The sequence below is a fragment of the Somniosus microcephalus genome, chromosome 8 (genome assembly GCF_052327205.1).
Source record: "Somniosus microcephalus isolate GS21.2 chromosome 8, FLI_Smic_1.0, whole genome shotgun sequence".
NCBI lineage: Eukaryota > Metazoa > Chordata > Chondrichthyes > Squaliformes > Somniosidae > Somniosus > Somniosus microcephalus.
The window spans coordinates 163,691,316-163,711,145 of record NC_140994.1 but is presented as its reverse complement, the minus strand read 5'-3'; the positions used below and the strand labels follow the sequence as shown (position 1 = coordinate 163,711,145).

General features: G+C 46.2%; 1 protein-coding gene across 3 annotated transcripts in view; it reads right to left on the bottom strand.

Moving 5' to 3' along the window:
* arhgef37 (Rho guanine nucleotide exchange factor (GEF) 37) overlaps positions 1–19,830 on the bottom strand; it is a 183,953-nt gene that overhangs the window by 87,251 nt on the left and 76,872 nt on the right. For all 3 annotated transcript variants that reach the window (XM_085995305.1, XM_085995304.1, XM_085995306.1), the window contains exon 3: positions 9,665–9,788. In XM_085995305.1, the coding sequence (XP_085851431.1) occupies positions 9,665–9,788 (124 nt within the window). The remainder of the gene's footprint in view (positions 1–9,664; positions 9,789–19,830) is intronic.

Below are 19,830 nucleotides of genomic sequence, written 5' to 3'. Positions count from 1 at the left end.
TTAATGTTTCTCATTGTGAATAGGGGCAGGGACACACATTTTAATTGCATTAATTTGAAATATTAAATGGCCTTGAAATTTCTGGGGAAGCGTTCTGCTGGTGCAAGTCCAGCAAAGCATCACCCCCATGCCAAGACTACATCCCAAATCCTGGGGATGGGGTCACTGGGGTCTGACGCAGCAGCACCCATCCCGACCTGTCCTCTAAAGCCAACAGGGCCGAAGAATAAAGTGGGGGGGGGTTTCACTCTCCAAAAGGAAACATTTTGTTTCTGGACAAGGTAATAGAACCCTTCTGGGATCCATTTCCTTAGTTTAATAACGTTTTGGGACTTCAAAGGGACTCATACCGACTCTCAACATGACATGGGGGAAGGAGGAAGATACGCCCATTGCCATTCTTACTGGAATTCCAAAGGCCATGGCAAACGTGGCAGAACCCGAGTGTCACCGAGCTCTGCCACAAATTTCAGGCTCCACTGGGTGGAAACCAGACTTTCCGCACTCTACACCCCCAAGAATTTTGGAGCCAATATTTCCTTCCAACATATCTTATTGAGATTCATTTTAGCTTATTTTAGTGGATTAATTAGATTAGCAAATCACATGAATATTGAGTTCAATTTATTTTGAGTCCCTATGTAACTGTTCAGTCAATTTAAATTATGTTTAATTTACACTCTGAAATTATTAAGTAAGCCATATAAGTAGTATTATTCTAACTAATAACATATTTGTGAATATAGGGAGTAGAGGAATTTAAGCTCGGTGCCAAGACATTAAGGGAAATTTCTTTGAAACACTGAAATAAAACTTGTTAAAATATTACACCTACATTGCATAACAACATAATTACGATGTATATGGTATATATTCTAAAATGTCTTTCAGCCCAATGAAGTTAGATTTCTATTCAGCATTACAAAAAAATTCAAAACAACTAGAATAAAGGTCAAGTATTTCAATCCATGGGAAACCTGTTTTCTTTTGCAGATGAGCAATGTAGCTAGCTTTGCGTGAAGGTGCGGAACTGGGACCAGTGGTTGAGATATCACCCATGGATCCAGGAATTAAATCTAGCAGCAGCAGCAATAGTAACTTCCATCTATAGAGCACTTTTACAAGAGAAGGTGAACCTTAAACAGAAAGTGTAGGAATTTGGAAGGGGGAGTGACTGAGGCATAGTTATAGAAACAAGTTTTAGCAGGCATTTGAGGGCAGAGAGAGAGGCAACAAGATAGAATTGTTTAAAGACAATTCCAGAGGCAGGGATTGGTGTCAACAGTAGAGTGAAGGGAGTGGGGAACAAACAGTAATCCAGAGCCAGAAGAATGGAGGGCCCATGGTTGAGCATATGACTGGTGAAGATTTACCAGACAGGGTGGAGAAAAGCTGTGCAGGGATATTAAAAAACAAATTAAAAAACCAATAAAAAAACAAATTAATTGAAATGTGAAAGTTCTACTTACCACCTGTGTTTGTTGATGGTAATTAGAATAGCTACATTTGTGAGAGTGAAAGAGACGTAGAGAAAGAAAGATAGAGATGGGGAGAGAGACAGAGACAGAAACACAGAGATACACGTCTAAGCTCCATGAATATCCCCATCCTCAATGATGGTGGAGCCCAGCACGTGAGTGCAAAAGATAAGGCTGAAGCGTTTGCAACCATCTTCAGCCAGAAGTGCCGAGTGGATGGTCCATATCGGCCTACTCCTGAGGTCCCCACCATCACAGGAGCCAGTCTTCAGCCAATTCGATTCACTCCACATGATATCAAGAAACGGCTGAGCACACTGGATACAGCAAAGGCTATGGGCCCCGACAACATCCCAGTTATTGTGCTGAAGACTTGTGCTCCAGAACTAGCCGCGCCTCTAGCCAAGTTGTTCCAGTACAGCTACAACACTGGCATCTATCAGACAATGTGGAAAACTGCCCTGGTATGACCTGTCCACCAAAAGCAGGACAAATTCAATCTGGCCAATTACTGCCCAATCAGTTTACTCTCAATCATCAGCAAAGTGATGGAAAGTGTCATCGACAGTGCTATCAAGCGACACTTACTCACCAATAACCTGCTCACTGATGCCCAGTTTGGGTTCCGCCAAGACCACTCGGCTCCCGACCTCATTACAGCCTTGGTCCAAACATGGACAAAGGAGCTGAATTCCAGAGGTGAGGTGAGAGTGACTGCCCTTGACATCAAGGCAGCATTTGACCAAGTGTGGCATTAAGCAGCTCTTGTAATAATTCTCCACTGGCTGGAGGCATACCTAGCACAAAGGAAGATGGTTGTGATTGTTGGAGTCAATCATCTCAGACCCAGGATATTGCTGCAAGAGTTCCTCAGGGCAGTGTCCTAGGCCAAACATCTTCAGCTGCTTCATCAATGACCTTCCTTCCATCATAAGGTCAGAAGTGGGGATGGTAGCTGATGATTGCAGAGTGTTGAGTTCCATTCGCAACTCTTCAGATAATGAAGCAGCCTATCCCCGCATGCAGCAAGACCTGGACGACATTCAGGCTTGGGCTGTTAAGTGGCAAGTAATATTTGCGCCACACAAGTGCCAGGCAATGACTATCTCCAAAAAGTGAGAGTCTAACCACCGCCCTTTGACATTCAACGGCATTACCATCACAGAATTCTCCACCATCAACGTCCTGGGGGGTCACCATTGACCAGAAACTTAACTGGACCAGCCACATAAATACTGTGGCAACAAGAGCAGGTCAGAGACTGGGTATTCTGCAGCAAGTTTCTCACCTCCTGACTCCCAGATGGTGCCTTTCCACCATCTACAAGGCACAAGTCAGGAGTGTGATGGAATACTCTCCACTTGCCTGGATGAGTGCAGCTCCAACAAAACTCAAAAAGCTCGACACCATCCAGGACAAAGCAGCCCGCTTGATTGGCACCCCATCCACCACCTTAAACATTCAATCGCTCCACCACTTTGCTGTTATGGATGATCTCCGGATTGTTATGCAGAGCCGGCAAAACCACGTGGGTACAGTCGATAGTGCCCTGCACCATGGGCAAGCCCGTTATCCTGGCAATGCCACATGCGGACCCTTCTGCTTCTCTCTGCTCAGACCGAAGAAAACATAGTCCCTTCTCCTGGTGTAGAGAATCTCTGTGACCTCCCGGATGCAGAGATGGACATCGAACTGGGTGATTTTAGCTATGTCTCCTGCTGCAGACTGGAAAGATCTGCTGGTGAAGAAAGTGGCATTGAGGGCCACTGGGAGAGCCATGGTCACCCTGCTCGGAGGCTGCAGGTCTGGTTGCAGGAGGTGACAGATCTGTGACCACCTCCTTGCTGAAGCGGAGCCTCCTAATACACTGCTCCTCGCTTAAGTGGACATAAGAGAAGTGCTCTCTGAAGACATTAGGTGAGTAAGGCCTCCTGTTGAGAGCACTCCTGGCCCTCCTCCCTCTGCGTGCATCTTCCCTTCTTCCTCATTGCCTTCACTCCCTCTCCCGAAGATACTCGAGCATGAGGGGGACTGCCAGTACTGTTAAGTATGTGTATTGTATTGAACAATTAACACAAAGACTTAAACGTATAACTCAAACAGGTCTTTACTGGTTGGAGGTAGGGACTATACATAGGTCTTTACTTCATGCCCACAGGCGGGAACTGAGGGGGATCAGTACCCACAGTACTATTTATACCCCTATGGCCAGGAGTGGTACTGCGTATCACTACGCCCACAAAGTAGTGCAGTCCTGTCCATAGGTTCAAAGTAGCACACATATTACATACACAACATTCCTCCCTTCCTAGCTTTACAGTCATCTCCCCATTTAACATAACGTAATAACATATATACATATATAACTTCAGGTTTACATAACAGAATAACATAGATAACTTCATGTCAAAACAGATCACAGATTCAGTCTCTGCGGAAAACAGTTCACAGATTCAATCTCTGTGGTGGAGTCGGTTCACGTTGCTGGAGTGACTCATTCAATAGTCCTTCCATGGATTTAACAGTTTGAACTTCCGAACTGAATTGGCTCCGTTCGGAGGGACCACGTGTGTGATCTGGTAGAGGTAATAATGGTTCAGATGGGTCATCTTCTGTTTCGACTTTTCCTTTTCTGCTTCTTGGAGACTCTCTGGGCTCCACTGTCAGCTGCCAGCTGCATGCGCAGTTCCTCCTTCTCTCCCTCCTTTTTCCGTAGTAGAGCCACCTTCTCCCGATGTTCTGTAGACTTTCGGTGCTCCTCCATGATTTCTGTATGGTGGGAGTCGAAGTTACAAGTTGGGCAGGACAGGACATAGTAATATTCGGTGTCGTCCTGATCTAGGCCAGCGAGAGGGTCTTCTATTTCCTCCATACCCAGCTGGGCGTTAGCCAGCTTTTGTTCCAAGTCCAGACATCTTTCCTGAAGAGACTTCTTCATGCGTACCTCTTCATCCAGCTTTTTCTGGGCTTTCAGCAAGTCGTTTACTAATGACCTCATTTGAGATTTTACTACTTCAACTTCTTTTGGAGATTGATTGATCAGACTATTCAATCCCTCTACCGGAGCAGCTGTTTCAGCGGTCTGTTGTTCTACGTTGACGTGAGTCAGCGTACTTTTGGCATCCAAGGGCTGCTCTGTTGCAGTCATCTCAGTCTGTGTTGCCACCTCAGCTCTTCCAATAACCATTGATAGCTCCGAACCCCTTTCCTTTGAATATTGAAGTTCGTGTTCAAGTTTTTCCCATTTCAGAGTCCTGTCCTTCAGCATATGCAGGAGTTGGCTGACCGTTAACTCCTCTGACATCAGACGTTTTGTGTGCTCCTGCTCCATTTTCTCCATCAGCTGCTTCTGTTGTCTTTCCAGATTCTCCAACTCTATATCAAAGAACTCTTTCGTTGCATTCAACTCTTGCTCACAACGGCAAAGCATTTGTTCTAATTGCTGTTGTAGTTTGAAATGGAGTTGAGTTCGAGCCCGGTGTCCCTCAGAAATGGGCACATCAGTAGACTTGCCAGACTCAGAATCCACAGTTAAACTATGTTGTTGTTGCTCAGTGGAATTCTGTGCTGAAACTTTGTCTTTTGCACCTGAGTTGGGCTTACCATCATCCGTTCCAGAGTCTGGGCCGACTATCTTCACCGAGTTCTCACTCGTTATTGTTTGTAGGAAATGCCAGTCCATATTCATTTTCCTAATCCACTCCCGTCCTAGTAGTGGAGAACCTCCTTCAGATATCACATATAAGTCCATTATTTGACTGTCTTCGCCCTTGTGGACCACTGCAACCTCTATTTTCCCAATGGGGTACACTCTTTGCCCCGTGTATGTTTTCAATATGATCCCCGTATCCTGTAGGGGAACATGTTGGAATAACTTTCCGTAATCTTTCTTATTTATGACCGTCAATGCCGATCCAGTGTCCAATTCCAGTTTTACTTGGACTCCTTCTATCTGAAGAGTGACCCAAATTGTCTGGAGGTCTGCACCCTTACCAGCGTTGAGTACTCTTAAGCTAGCCAGTTCATTACTGCTAGCGTCTGAATCAGACTCCTGTTCGGTCACCTTGTGTACCTTTGCGTATTTTCCTTGCGGTGACTTCTTGTTGCTGGTTTTCTTCCCTGACCTGCATACTCTAGCTATATGTCCAAGCCTACCACAAGTTCTACATTCTTGGTTTTTAAACCAACACTGGTTCTGATCATGCGTTGTCTTTCCACAACGATAACATTTGCCAGAACTCACACCCAATTTGTGTGCACTGAGCTCCGGTGACCGTAGCTGCATTACTGCCGTGCCTCTCGCTGCGGCTTCGTGTGCTGCTGCCATAGTGACCGCCTTCTCAAGCGTCAGCTCATTCTCCTCGAGCAGTCGCTTTTGTGTATCCTGTTTAAATAAACCACACACAAATTTGTCTCGAAGTGCCTCTGTCAGTCCCGTTCCAAACTGGCAATATTTCGCTAATTTACGCAATTCCAACAAATAATCAGCATTGCTTTCATGCTGTAGCTGCCTTCTGTCGTAAAATTTAAATCGTTCCGCTAGCATCAGCGGCGTGGGGTTTAGATGATCTTTCAGGACAGTAACAATCTCATCGAACGTCTTATCCGCCGGTTCATCTGGTGATAACAGGTGTTTCAATTGCCCGTATGTCTTCGCACCCATTAAATTTAATAATGTTAGAGCTTTATCTTGGTCATGAATTTTATTGGCCTTACAATAATTTTTTACTCTTTCAACATATATGGCCCAATCTTCGAGGTCACTATCAAAGGTGCTAATATTCCCGTGTTTAGGCATTGTAGATTTGCAATTTCTCAGATTTTATTTTGTTTACTTGTTATCCAAGATGGCGGCTTCCCGCTCTTGCCGTCGTCCTCCGCCCACAAAATGGCGGTTTTCCCGCTTCTGCCTTCTTCCCCAGCGGTTTTCCCGCAAAAAATGGCGGCTTTCCCGTGCTTCTCGCTCTCCCCGCCCACTTCAATGGCGGTTTTCCCGCGCTTCTCGTCACTGACTTTCAGCCCGACTGCGGCTCTTATCTCCTGTGCGATCGCTGGTGCGCCGCCCGCCCGAAACGGTTCTCAGCCCTTATCACTGGTGCGATCGCTGGCCCGCTAAGCGCCTCCCGCTTGAAGCGGCTCCCGGCCTCTGGCTCACCCGCTCGGCGGCTCTTGCTCGCTCCCTCCCGGGCTCTGGCTTACCCGCTCGCGCCCTCCCGGGCTCTGGCTTACCCACGAGGTTATGGAGGCTTCAGGGTCCTAATGCCTGTCGCTTCCAGTCGCTGGAAGCTGTCAGGATTTCTGCTGCCCTTCAGTTTTCAGTGGGGTGTTGAGGATTGGAACCTCTCTTCAACGTCCTGTCTTTGGACGAAGCCGCTGTGGAATAACTGCCGCAGGGTTCGAACCGACTCGTCGCCAGTGTTAAGTATGTGTATTGTATTGAACAATTAACACAAAGACTTAAACGTATAACTCAAACAGGTCTTTACTGGTTGGAGGTAGGGACTATACATAGGTCTTTACTTCATGCCCACAGGCGGGAACTGAGGGGGATCAGTACCCACAGTACTATTTATACCCCTATGGCCAGGAGTGGTACTGCGTATCACTACGCCCACAAAGTAGTGCAGTCCTGTCCATAGGTTCAAAGTAGCACACATATTACATACACAACAAGTACAGCCCACATGACTGTGAGCAAGTGTTGTGAACAGAAGTCTTTAAATAAGAATCACGGTGTTCTCCACTTGCCCCAACATTCTCTGTCGCCTTAAGACCTTGAAAGAAGTTTATAAAGCTGCTAGAGTTGCAGAAAGTTCCACAGAGCCAGTCAAACTGAATAAACATGTCATCTGCAAGTTGTTGCTGATGATCCCTTTAAATACCACTGCTGGAGCCTCTTTCCTGCTTGTCAACGCTTGCTCAGCTGGTCGCAATTAAGACAGGCCGATAAGTAGAGCAGCAGACTCCAAAATGGCAGATCGGGCGTCATGTGAGGGTTGTACACTCACTGACATCGCGATCTGCATAATCTCCATAATGATAGCAAACGTGTACATCAGCAGCACAGCCGCCCAGTTGAAAATGGTGGCCGGCAGAGGGCGGAAGTGTGGCGCTTGCCATTTTTTTCACGAATCAGGCCTTAACGACTGGCGCTAAACCCCTGAATTTCTAGGCCATAGTGTCTAGGAATGAGTTTGAATATTTGTAAATGCCTGATTATATAGATGGTCATTGTATACTTGAATATGTGATTGAGAAAAATTATACATTCATATACTGGACATAAAATGTGATTTAGAGAATGAAAAAGTGGAGCTAAGCTTGTGTTTAATTTGGGATCATGTTCATTTTCAAATTACTGTGCTAAAAATAAAAAATAATGACCCTTGTGCATTCTGCAATTTAGAAAATGAATTATCAATAAATATGTTATGATTATAACACTGCAATCACAACACTTTTGAAATTTCACTACTAAATTGGAATTCAAATTACAAAAATAAATGACCTTGGCTGCATGTTTGTAATTTGTTCCTTTACAATATTCATGAAGGTGATGTGATAAACATTTTCAAAACAAATTATGCTCATTAAGTGCTATGATATGGTGAAGCTGATTTTACTATGTCAGAGACTGTAGTGCTTCTCTAATCTGAAGAAATTAAAGGGACACTCTTGTTCTTTCTGGCTTCTTGGAAAACTGATTGCAGCATGTGGTCAGTCGCGAGCAAATTTCAGAGAGGGCCCAAAAAATGGCGTTAGGCTCGTTACCTATGCTAATCAGGGGCCTAACGCCAGCTTCAGGCGAGTGGCCTGGTGACTACAGAGCGCCTAACCAATAGGGCGTGTGCCATACTCCTGGCATGGGCTGAGCGCTATTGGATCCTTCAATTAGTTTGTGCTGTGTAAACAAAGTTCTAGGCCAGAAAGTTCTGAATGGCAACAGTTTATGAGCCTTGGCAAAAACCTTCAAATGTACCTAGAAACGATTTCTAAATTATTTATTTTGCATTATGAAATAAATAGAGAATCGTAAAATGCAATACACTTAGTATATCAGTAATTCCAGATAAGCCTTTTAGCTTTAGATCCAGCACCTTCATGGAAAAGAAATGTAATTGCTTTCAACTGTATTTGTATTGGAAACTGCATCACTGTAATAATCAGTGAGGTGAGTTACTGGTTTTCATTTTGCATTGCCTATAGTAGAGCACGTGGCTTTTAATAGTCTGGATTACTATTGCGCAACACAAAATCTAGCACAAACAGTCCCATGGTTACAATGTTGGGAATGCTACTCTCCCAACAAAAGACTTTCTGGCATTTCACTGGCATGTGTACTCAGCTTTGCCGAGTGGTTTATCTTATTAAGAAGAGAGATGAAAACTGTCCAGCATTCATAGCAAATTTAGCAAAACATATATAACATTGTCTTGCACAGAATGATAGGGTGCAATGTTAAGCCCCTATGGGTTTTGGGCAGGGGTCGGGGAGAGTGCCTAAGTTTGTGGCTTGGGGTATTTTAACTCCCAGGCTTCATTTGCATGGGGAGTAAAACAGCAGCTGGAAGCTGGCAGGAGTGGAAGTTCAGGCAACCAGAGGCCGCCGGCCACCACCAGAGGAAGGCTCACCGGTAATCAAGGGAGAGGGTTTTGAGATGGTCTCGCGCCAGGGAAGGGAGAGAGTCTGGGGCAAGGGGAGGTTGCCACTTTCCTTTTGGAGCCTGGAAGAGCACTCCTGCTCCTCCTGGCCCCATAAAGCAAGGTTTTCCACTTCCCTTCGAGGGCCTCTGTCCTTCTTTAGAACTGTTGACCTGCCTTCACTTGGCGGGTAAGCTGCCGTAGCTTTCCCACTTAGGCCAGGGTTAATGTCCAATTTGGGTACCATTAGCGTAATGGGACCCCAATTTGCATAAACGTATGAGTCTCCCGCCTGCTTCGGGCAGGCACCTCAGCCACCTAACTGCAGCAAGCAGTTAAAATGGTGCCAATCAGGATTCCAGCGGGATTGGGGTAGTATGGGTGAATGTGCCATTTTAAAGCCCCCTCCCTGCTCCGTGCCCGCCAGGCAGGGTGGGTTAAAATTCCCATCATTGTGTCTGATTATTCAACACTAATGTGGATTTAGACTGGACAGAATAACTTGTCTCACCAAAACTAATGCACTGTATTTTGTTAAATACTTACTTATCAAGAGGAGTTGGTCTGATTTTCCAGTAGTTGTTTCTTCCAGATGTTTGAGTAGATTGGAGGATACATGTAGTACATCATCAGCATTTCCAAACAAGCCTTCCAGATCGAGATCTGGCACCTAATAGGGAAAAGAAATGTGACTGCTGTAAAATGTTTTGTATTTCACTACATCATAGTCATGATCAGTGGTTGATGCAGCTTGTTTATTATACTGGAATAAAAAAGAGACCAAGAAAAACTGTGAACGCTGGAAATCAGAAATAAAAACAGAAAACACTAGAAATGCACATCTGCTCTGCGAGGTGAGGCCCGATCAGAGCATCGGACCTGTGAGGGGGCAGTGACCAGCGGCAGAGCTTAAAAGCGGCGGCAGTTTGAAATCGGCGGCAGTTGCGAGGTGAGGCCCGATCAGAGCATCAGACCTGTGAGGGGGCAGTGACTGGCGGCAGAGCTTAAAAGCGGCAGCAGTTTGAAATCGGCGGCAGTTGCGAGGTGAGGCCCGATCAGAGCATCGGACCTGCGAGGGGGCAGTGACCGGTGGCAGAGCTTAAAAGCGGCGGCAGTTGCGAGGTGAGGCCCGGCCAATTCAACAGCAGAGGAGAGAGGTAAAAAGTAATCCAAGTGTGACATCACCAGGAAGCAGGTAAGTGATTGGTTGGTGAGTATTTCTTTTATTACAAGCTTAAATTCTGCGGTTTATATTTTCTTGGGTCTCTGTGGTGTAGTGGGGACAGTTGGTAAATAAGCGCCCTAGAGTATATCTTTAACTGGTGGTACTGAATTAATTTAAATTAATTAAGGGGGTAAGTCATGCCCGGAGAGCCCAGCCCCGTGTTATGCTCCTCTTGCTCTATGTGGGAATTCAGGGACGCTGCCAATGTCCCTGATGACGTGTGCCAGAAATGCATCCAGCTGCAGCTACTAACGGGCCGTATTGAGGCGCTGGAGCTGCGGATGGATGGGTTGTGGAGCATTCACGATGCTGAGAGGGTCGTGGATTACACGTTTGATGAGTTGGTCACGCCACAGGGTAGGGCTGCACAGGCATGAGGGAAATGGGTGACCACCAGGCGGAGCAGTAGAAGCAGGCAGGTAGTGCAGGAGACCCCTGTGGCCATCCCCCTTTCAAACAGGTATACCAATTTGGATACTGTTGAGGGGGATGACTCACCAGAGGAAGGCAGCAGCAGCCAACTTCCTGGCACCGGGGGTGTTGCTGCTGCTCAGGAAGGGAGGAAAAAGAGTGGGAGAGCAATAGTGGTAGGGGATTCTATCGTAAGGGGAACAGATAGACGGTTCTGTGGCCGTAAACATGACTCCAGGGTGGTTTGTTGCCTCCCTGGTGCCAGGGTCAAGGATGTCACTGAACGGCTGCAGGGCATTCTGAAGGGGGAGGGTGAACAGGCAGAGGTCGTGGTTCACATTGGGACCAACGACATAGGTAGGAAGAGGGATGAGGTCCTGCAACAAGAATTTAGGGAGCTAGGTAGCAGATTAAAGAGCAGGACCTCAAAGGATGTAATCTCTGGATTACTCCCAGTGCCACGTGCTAGTGAGTATAGGAATAGGAGGATAGAGCAGATGAATGCGTGGCTAAAGAGTTGGTGCAGGAGGGAGGGCTTTAGTTTCCTGGATCACTGGGCCGGCTTCTGGGAAAGGTGGGACTTGTACAAGTCGGACGGGTTGCACCTGAACCAGAGCGGGACAAATATCCTTGCGGGGAGGTTTGCTAGCACTGTTCGGGGGGGTTTAAACTAAAATGGCAGGGGGTTGGGAACCTGAGCAGGGAGACAGAGGAAAGGAAAACAGGGATAAAAGCAAATGATAGAAAGGAGAAAAACAAAAGTGGCAGTCAGAGAAATCAACGGTTTAAATCAAACATGGCCACAGCAAATAATAATTCTAATAGGTCTAAGGGCGTTAAAAAAACAAGCCTGAAGGCTTTGTGTCTTAATGCGAGGAGCATTTGTAATAAGGTGGATGAATTGGCTGCGCAAACAGAGGTAAACGAATACGATTTGGTTGGGATTACAGAAACGTGGCTCAAGGATGGCCAAGACTGGGAACTCAACATCCAGGGGTATTTGATATTCAGGAAAGATAGGCAAAAAGGAAAGGGAGGTGGGGTAGCATTACTGGTTAAAGAAGGGATTAATACAATTGTAAAGAAGGATATTAGCTCTGATGATGTGGAATCTGTATGGGTAGAATTGAGAAATACTAAGGGGAAAAAAACATTAGTGGGAGTGGTATATAGACCTCCAAACAGTAAGGTGGAGGTTGGGGATGGCATTAAAAGGGAAATTAAAGAAGCGTGCAATAAGGGCACAGCAGTCATCATGGGTGACTTTAACCTACATATAGATTGGGCCAACCAAATTAGTAACAATACTGTGGAGGAGGAATTCCTGGAGTGTTTACGGGATGGTTTCCTGGACCAATATGTCGAGGAACCAACTAGACATCAGGTCATCTTAGACTGGGTATTATGCAACGAGAAAGGATTAATTAGCAATCTTGTTGTACGAGGCCCCTTGGGTCGGAGCGATCATAATATGATCGAATTCTTCATTAAGATGACTCAGAGACAAGGGTCCTCAATTTAAATAAAGGAAACTACGATGGTCTGAAGAGTGAGTTGGGTAGGATTGAGTGGGGAATGGCGCTCAAAGGGTTGACAGTGGATAGGCAATGGATAACATTCAAAGACTGAATGGATGAGCTACAGAATTTGTTCATCCAAGTTTGGCGTAAAAATAAAACAAAAAAGGTGACTCAACCGTGGCTAACAAGGGAAATTAGGGATAGCATAAGATCCAAGGAGAGGACATATAAATTGGCTAGAAAAAGCAATAATCCTGAGGATTGGGAGCAGTTTAGGAGTCAACAAAGGAGGACAAAGGGATTAATTAAGAAAGGGAAAATAGAATATGAGAGTAAGCTAGCAGGGAACATAAAAACTGACTGTAAAAGCTTTTATAGATATGTGAAGAGAAAAAGATTAGTGAAGTCAAGCGTAGGTCCCTTACAGTCAGAATCAGGGGAATTTATAATGGGAAACAAGGAAATGGCAGACCAACTAAATGCATACTTTGGTTCTGTCTTCACAAAGGAGGACACAAATAAGCTCCCAGTGATGCCGGGGAACATAGGGTCTGATGAAAGCAAGGAACTGAAAGAAATCAGTATTTGTAGGAAAATAGTGTTAGGAAAATTGATGGGACTGAAGGCCGATAAATCCCCAGGGCCTGATGGTCTACATCCCAGGGTACTTAAGCAAGTGGCCCTAGAGATAGTAGATGCATTACTGATCATCTTCCAGAACTCGATAGACTCTGGAACGGTACCCATGGATTAGAGGGTAGCTAATGTTACCCCACTATTCAAAAAAGGTGGTAGAGAAAAAGCGGGGAATTATAGACCGGTAAGCCTGACATCGGTAGTGGGGAAAATGCTAGAGTCTATTATAAAAGATGTAATAGCAGAGCACTTGGAAAGCAGTGACAGGATCGGACAAAGTCAACATGGATTTACAAAAGGTAAATCATGCTTGACTAATCTACTGGAATTTTTTGAGGATGTAACTGGTAAAATAGATAAGGGAGAACCAGTGGATGTGGTGTATTTGGACTTTCAGAAGGCTTTCGATAAGGTCCCACACAAGAGATTAGCGTGCAAAATTAAGGCACATGGGATTGGGGGCAAGGTATTGACTTGGATAGAGAACTGGTTGGCGGACAGAAAGCAAAGAGTTGGAATAAACGGGTCGTTTTCCGAGTGGCAGGCAGTGACTAGTGGGGTACCGCAAGGATCGGTCCTAGGAGCCCAGCTGTTCACAATATATATTAATGATCTGGATGAGGGAATTGGATGTAATATCTCCAAATTTGCAGACGACACAAAGCTGGGCGGGAGGGTAAGCTGCGAGGAGGATGTCGGGAAACTCCAGTACGATTTGGACAGTTTGGGTGATTGGGCAGAAACATGGCAAATGCACTATAATGTGGATAAATGTGAGGTTATCCACTTTGGTGGCAAAAACAGGAAGGCAGATTATTATTTGAATGGCAATAGATTGGGAGAAGGGGAAGTGCAAAGAGACCTGGGTGTCCTTGTGCACCAGTCGCTGAAGGTAAGCATGCAGGTGCAGCAGGCGGTTAAGAAGGCAAATGGTATGTTGGCCTTCGTAGCAAGAGGGTTCGAGTACAGGAACAAGGATGTCTTGCTACAGTTGTACAGGGCCTTGGTGAGACCGCACCTTGAGTATTGTGTGCAGTTTTGGTCACCTTACCTGAGGAAGGACGTTCTTGCCATGGAGGGAGTGCAGCGAAGATTCACCAGGCTGATACCAGGGATGGCAGGAATGACGTATGAGGAGAGATTGTGTCGATTGGGCTTATACTCACTGGAGTTTAGAAGATTGAGAGGGGATCGCATCGAAACCTATAAAATTCTGTCAGGTCTGGACAGACTAGATGCAGGAAGGATGTTTCTGATGGCCAGGGAGTCCAGAACCAGGGGTCATAGTCTAAGGATAAGGGGTAAGCCATTTAGGACTGAAATTAGGAGGAATTTCTTCACCCAGAGAGTGGTGAACCTGTGGAATTCACTGCCGCAGAGGGCGGTGGAGGCCAGTTCATTAAATATATTCAAGAAAGAGTTGGATATGTTTCTTGAGGCTGAAGGGATCAAGGGATATGGGGAAAAGGCAGGGACAGGGTACTGAATTTGGATGATCAGCCATGATCACATTGAATGGCGGAGCAGGCTCGAAGGGCCGAATGGCCTACTCCTGCTCCTATCTTCTATGACACCTGGTAAAGAAAAATGAGTTAACGCTTCTAGTGGGAACCTTCTTTGGAATTCTTGAACTTCTTCAGGGTTCTGATGGCTTATCCCACCTGAAATATTAAACTGTTTATTCTCTTTTGAATAGTGTTGGACCCACTGTACATAAGAACATAAGAGATAGGAGCAGGAGTAGGCCATTTGGCTCCTCGAGCCTGCTCCGCCATTCAATGAGATCATGGCTGATCCTCTACCTCATCTCCACTTTCCTGCACTATCTCCGATTCCCTTAATATTCAAAAATCTACCGATTACATTTTGTACATTTTCTGTTTTAATGTATTGAAATATAAAATTCTTGATGCCAAAACTTCCTTTTTCGCAGAAAATGAGAGAGGGGCTGACCTTTTGTCGATAATCATGAATTGCTAACGAAAATGTGGTAACACAGAAAATTTGAACGTATGGTTTCTGTGAGCAAGATTCCATTAGGTACAGGCCAGAGTGAACTGGGATCAGGGAACGATCCAGATCCCTGCACCGGGACAGGTGGCCCGAGGGCCACCAGATCTGGGGCCTCGGGCCTCATTTACATGAGACTGTCGAACTGCCAAAGGAATTTTCATGGTCTATGTCACCTCTCTCAATCCACACTGCTTATATTTAAATGTAAAAGTCATACATAACAGGAGGGCATGGCATGAATCCATGACCAGAAATATTGCATTTTTTTTATTCGTTTATGGGATGTGGGTATCGCTGGCAAGGCCAGCATTTATTGCCCATCCCTAATTGCCCTTGAGAAGGTGATGGTGAGCCGCCTTCTTAAATCACTGCAGTCCATGTGGTGAAGGTACTCCCACAGTGCTGTTAGGGAGGGAGTTCCAGGATTTTGACCCAGCAACGATGATGGAACGACGATATATTTCCAAGTCAGGATGGTGTGTAACTTGGAGGGGAACTTGGAGGTGATGGTGTTCCCATGTGCCTGCTGCCCTTGTCCTTCTAGATGGTAGAGGTCGTGCATTTGGGAGGTGCTGCCAAATAAGCCTTGGCGAGTTGCTGCAGTGCATCTTGTAGATGGTACACACTGCAGCCACGGTACACCAGTGGTGGAGGGAGTGAATGCTTAAGGTGGTGGATGGGGTGCCAATCAAGCGGGCAAGACAATGCTATATATATTTTGCTAAATTTGCTATGAATGCTGGACAGTTTTCATCTCTCTTCTTAATAACCTAGTCTGATAAACCATGTCCCCTAGGCAAAGCTGAGTGCAAATGCCAGTGAAATGCCGGAAAGTCTTTTGTTGGGAGAGTAGCATTCCTAACACTGTAACCATGGGACTGTTTGTGCTAGATTTTGTGTTGCACAATAGGAATCCAGACTATTAAGAGCCACGTGCTGTACTATAGGCAATGCAAAATGAAAACCAGTAACAATTATTACAGTGATGTAGATTGCAATATAAATACACTTGAAAGCAATTGGATTTCTTTTCCCTGTAGGTGCTGGATCTAAATCTGAAAGGCTTATTCTGGAAATACTGATGTACTATGTTTATCGCATTTTAAGGTTCTCTATTTATTTCATAATGCAAAATAAATAATTTAGAAGTAGGAACATTTGAAGGTTTTTGCCAAGGTTTATAAACGGTTGCCTTTCAGAACTTTCTGGCCGAGAACATTGTTTACACAGCGCAAAACAGTTGAAGGATCCATTAGCGCTCAGCCCATGCCAGGAGTGTGGCACACGCCCTATTGGTTAGGCACTCTGTAGTCACCAGGCCGCTCACCTGAAGCTGGCATTAGGCTCGTTACCTATGCTAATCAGGGGCCTAACGCATTTTTTGGGCCCCTCTCTGAAATTTGCTCGCGACTGACCACAGCATGTGCTGTGCATGCTGCAGTCAGTTTTCCAAGAAGCCAGAAACAGCAGGAATGTCCCTTTAATTTTTTTTTAATTCACTTATGGGATGTGGGTGTCGCTGGCAAAGCCAGCCTTTATTACCCATCCCTAATTGCCCTTGAGAAGGTGTTGGTGAGCCGCGTTCTTGAACTGCTGCAGTCCGTGTGGTGAAGGTACTCCCACAGAGCTGTTAGGGAGGGAGTTCCAAGATTTTGACCCAGCGATGATGAAGGATCGGCAATATACTTTTAAGTCAGGATGGTGTGTGACTTGGAGGGGAACTTGGAAGTGGTGATGCTCCCATGCGCCTGCTGCCCTTGTCCTTCTAGGTGGAAGAGGTCGCGGGTTTGGGAGGTACTGCCGAAGAAGCCTTGGTGAGTTGCTGCAGTGCTTCTTGTAGATGGTACACACTGCAGCCACGGTACGCCGGTGGTGGAGGGAGTGAATGTTTGAGGTGATGGATAGGGTGCCTGTGGTGTATGTAACCTGTTCCACCTTAAGAGAACTACCTTAAGAGATGTACTACTTTCTCTTGGCTGCTGTAAACTGTAATACCGGTGGTGACCACACCGGTATATAAACGTTGTGTAGGGATTTGCTGGGCAGTTCAGCCCTGACCTCCGAATAGTAAAGACCTGTTAAAGTTATTCTTGTGGTCTGTGTCCAGTGATTTATAATAAGCATAACTGGGACACAGACTTAACAGTGGCGACGAGTCCAATCTTACCCTGCGGCAGTTTTACATCCAAGGCAGCTTCGTCCTCAGAACGGGCGTCGAGAAGAGGCATCCGCCCTCATCATCCTGCTGAGCACCATCGCACGGGAGGCATCGAGAACCCGGGTTAAAAAGAAAAATTCTGACCACGAAGCCCTCCATCAGCGACAGGCAGTGATCATCCCTTCTACCACGGTGGTGGGTAAGCCGATCAGCGACACGAGCAGAAAGTCGGCCGCGTTGACTGTGGAGTGGGGGAGGGAAAACGGAGGAAAAAGGGCGGAGAACTCGACCACGGCCGGTGAAAAGGGCCGGGCTGCAATCGAGGCCGAGAGGCGCAGCGACTGGGGCAGCTTAAGGCACGAGAGCCGCGGAGAACTCAAACGCAGCCGGTGTAAAGGACCGGGCTGCATGCGGGGCTGAGAGGCGCAACAGCAGGGGAAGCGTGAATGCCCACGGGAACCGCGGGGGAGTAAAAGCAGCGTCGGGGAATTAAGAACCGCTGGGGAGGCGAGAACGGCAGCAGCACGGCAATCACCATTGCAGCCAGCGGGGGAAGAAGGCAAACGCGGGAATCCGCCATTGTAGTCGGCGGGGAAAGAAGACGAGCGTGGGAAAGACCGCCAAGCGCGGGAAGCCGCCATTTTAGTAGGCGGGGGAAGAAGAGAAGTGCGGGAAGCCGCCATTTTGAGAAAAAGAAAAATTTAAAAACTTGCAAGGATGCTTAAACATGGGAACATTAATACCTTTGATAGCGATATCGAAGATTGGACCACGTATGTAAAACGCATGGAAGTTTATTGTAAAGCAAATAAGGTACCAGATGATGAGAAAGCACTAACCTTATTAAGCTCAATGGGTGCGAAGGCATATGGGCTATTGAAGCACCTTCTATCACCAGATAAACCGGCGGATCAGACTTTCGCGAATATTGTTACTGTCCTGAAAAATCATTTAAACCCCACGCCACTGATGATAGCGGAACGATTTAAATTTTACAGAAGAACGCAGCTGAAAGATGAAAGCAACGCTGAATTTTTAATTGAACTGCGTAAGCTATCAAAGTACTGTCAGTTTGGAACAGGACTAGCAGATGCGCTGAGAGATAAATTTGTGTGTGGATTGTTAAAAGAAGGAACACAAAAGCGACTGCTTGAGGAGAATGATCTTACGCTTGATAAAGCTGTCACTATTGCAGCATCGCACGAAGCCGCAGCGAGAGGCACTGCGGAAATGCAGCTACAGTCACCGGAACTCAGCACCAATCAAATGGTCTTGGGTACAGTAAAATGTTATCGTTGTGGAAAGACAACGCATGATCAGAACCAGTGCTGGTTCAAAAATCAGGAATGCAGAAAATGTGGCAGGCTTGGTCACATAGCTAAAGTATGCCGGTCAGGAAAGAAGACCAGCAACAAAAAGTCACTGCAGGAAAAGTACAGAAAGGTACACAAGGTGACAGAGAACAGTTCGAACGAACAGAAGTCAAATTCAGACTCCAGCAGTAATGAACTGGGTAGTCTAAGAGTACACAATGTTGGTAATGAAGCAGACCTCCAAACAATCTGGGTCACACTTCAGATAGCAGGAGTCCAAGTGAAGATGGAATTGGACACTGGATCAGCATTGACAGTCATGAATAAGCAAGATTACAAAAGGTTATTCCCACATATTCCCCTACGGGATACGGAGATTGTATTGAAAACATACACGGGGCAAAGAGTATACCCCATCAGGAAGATAGAGGTAAAGGTGGTCCACAAGGGCAAAGAAAGCCGAGGAATGGACTTATATGTGCTACCTGAGGGAGGTCTACCACTACTGGGACGGGAGTGGATTAGGAAAATAAATATGGACTGGCATTCCTTAAAAGCACTAACGGTAGATTCCGGTAAAAAAGATGTCAAACCTAAACGATTGTCCAGCATATTGGACGATGCTAAAGAGGTGTTCCAACAGGGACTGGGAACACTGAGAGGAATTACAGCAAACATCAAGGTTGAAGAACATGCAAACCCGAAATTTTTCAAAGCCAGACCGGTACCTTGTGCGATACGACCTGCTGTGGAAGCTGAGCTGGAAGGGCTAGAATGTTCAGGAGTGCTGTCTAAGGTAGACTGGAGTGAGTGGGCCACGCCCATTGTCCCCGTCATGAAGCGTTCATCGAGCAACAAGCCGGGGGAACCGGGGAAGGTTCGCATCTGTGGAGATTTCAAGATCACTGTTAATCCGGTGCTTCACACGGTGCAGTATCCGCTTCCGCGGATTGAGGATATCTTCGCTTCGTTGTCTGGTGGGAAACACTTCACCAAGATAGACCTGGCGCAGGCGTACTTACAGATGGAAGTTGAGGAAGAGTCACGCCAGTATCTCACGATCAACACGCATAGAGGCTTGTACCGGTATAATAGACTGGTTTTTGGAGTGGCATCGGCTCCAGCAATTTGGCAGAGGGCCATGGAGCAGGTATTACAGGGAATTTTATGCACACAATGTTACCTGGACGATATTCTGATTACAGGAGATGATGACGAGGAACACCTTGCAAATTTGGGACTGGTGCTCACCAGATTGAAAGAATATGGACTTCGAGTTAATCGCCAGAAATGTGAGTTCTTTCAGAAGCGGATCTCGTACTGTGGTCATGTCATTGACCAGGAGGGGCTTCATAAGTCTCCTGACAAGATCGAAACTGTTGTGAAGGCTCCCGCTCCGGATAATGTATCCCAGTTGAGGTCGTTCCTAGGGTTGA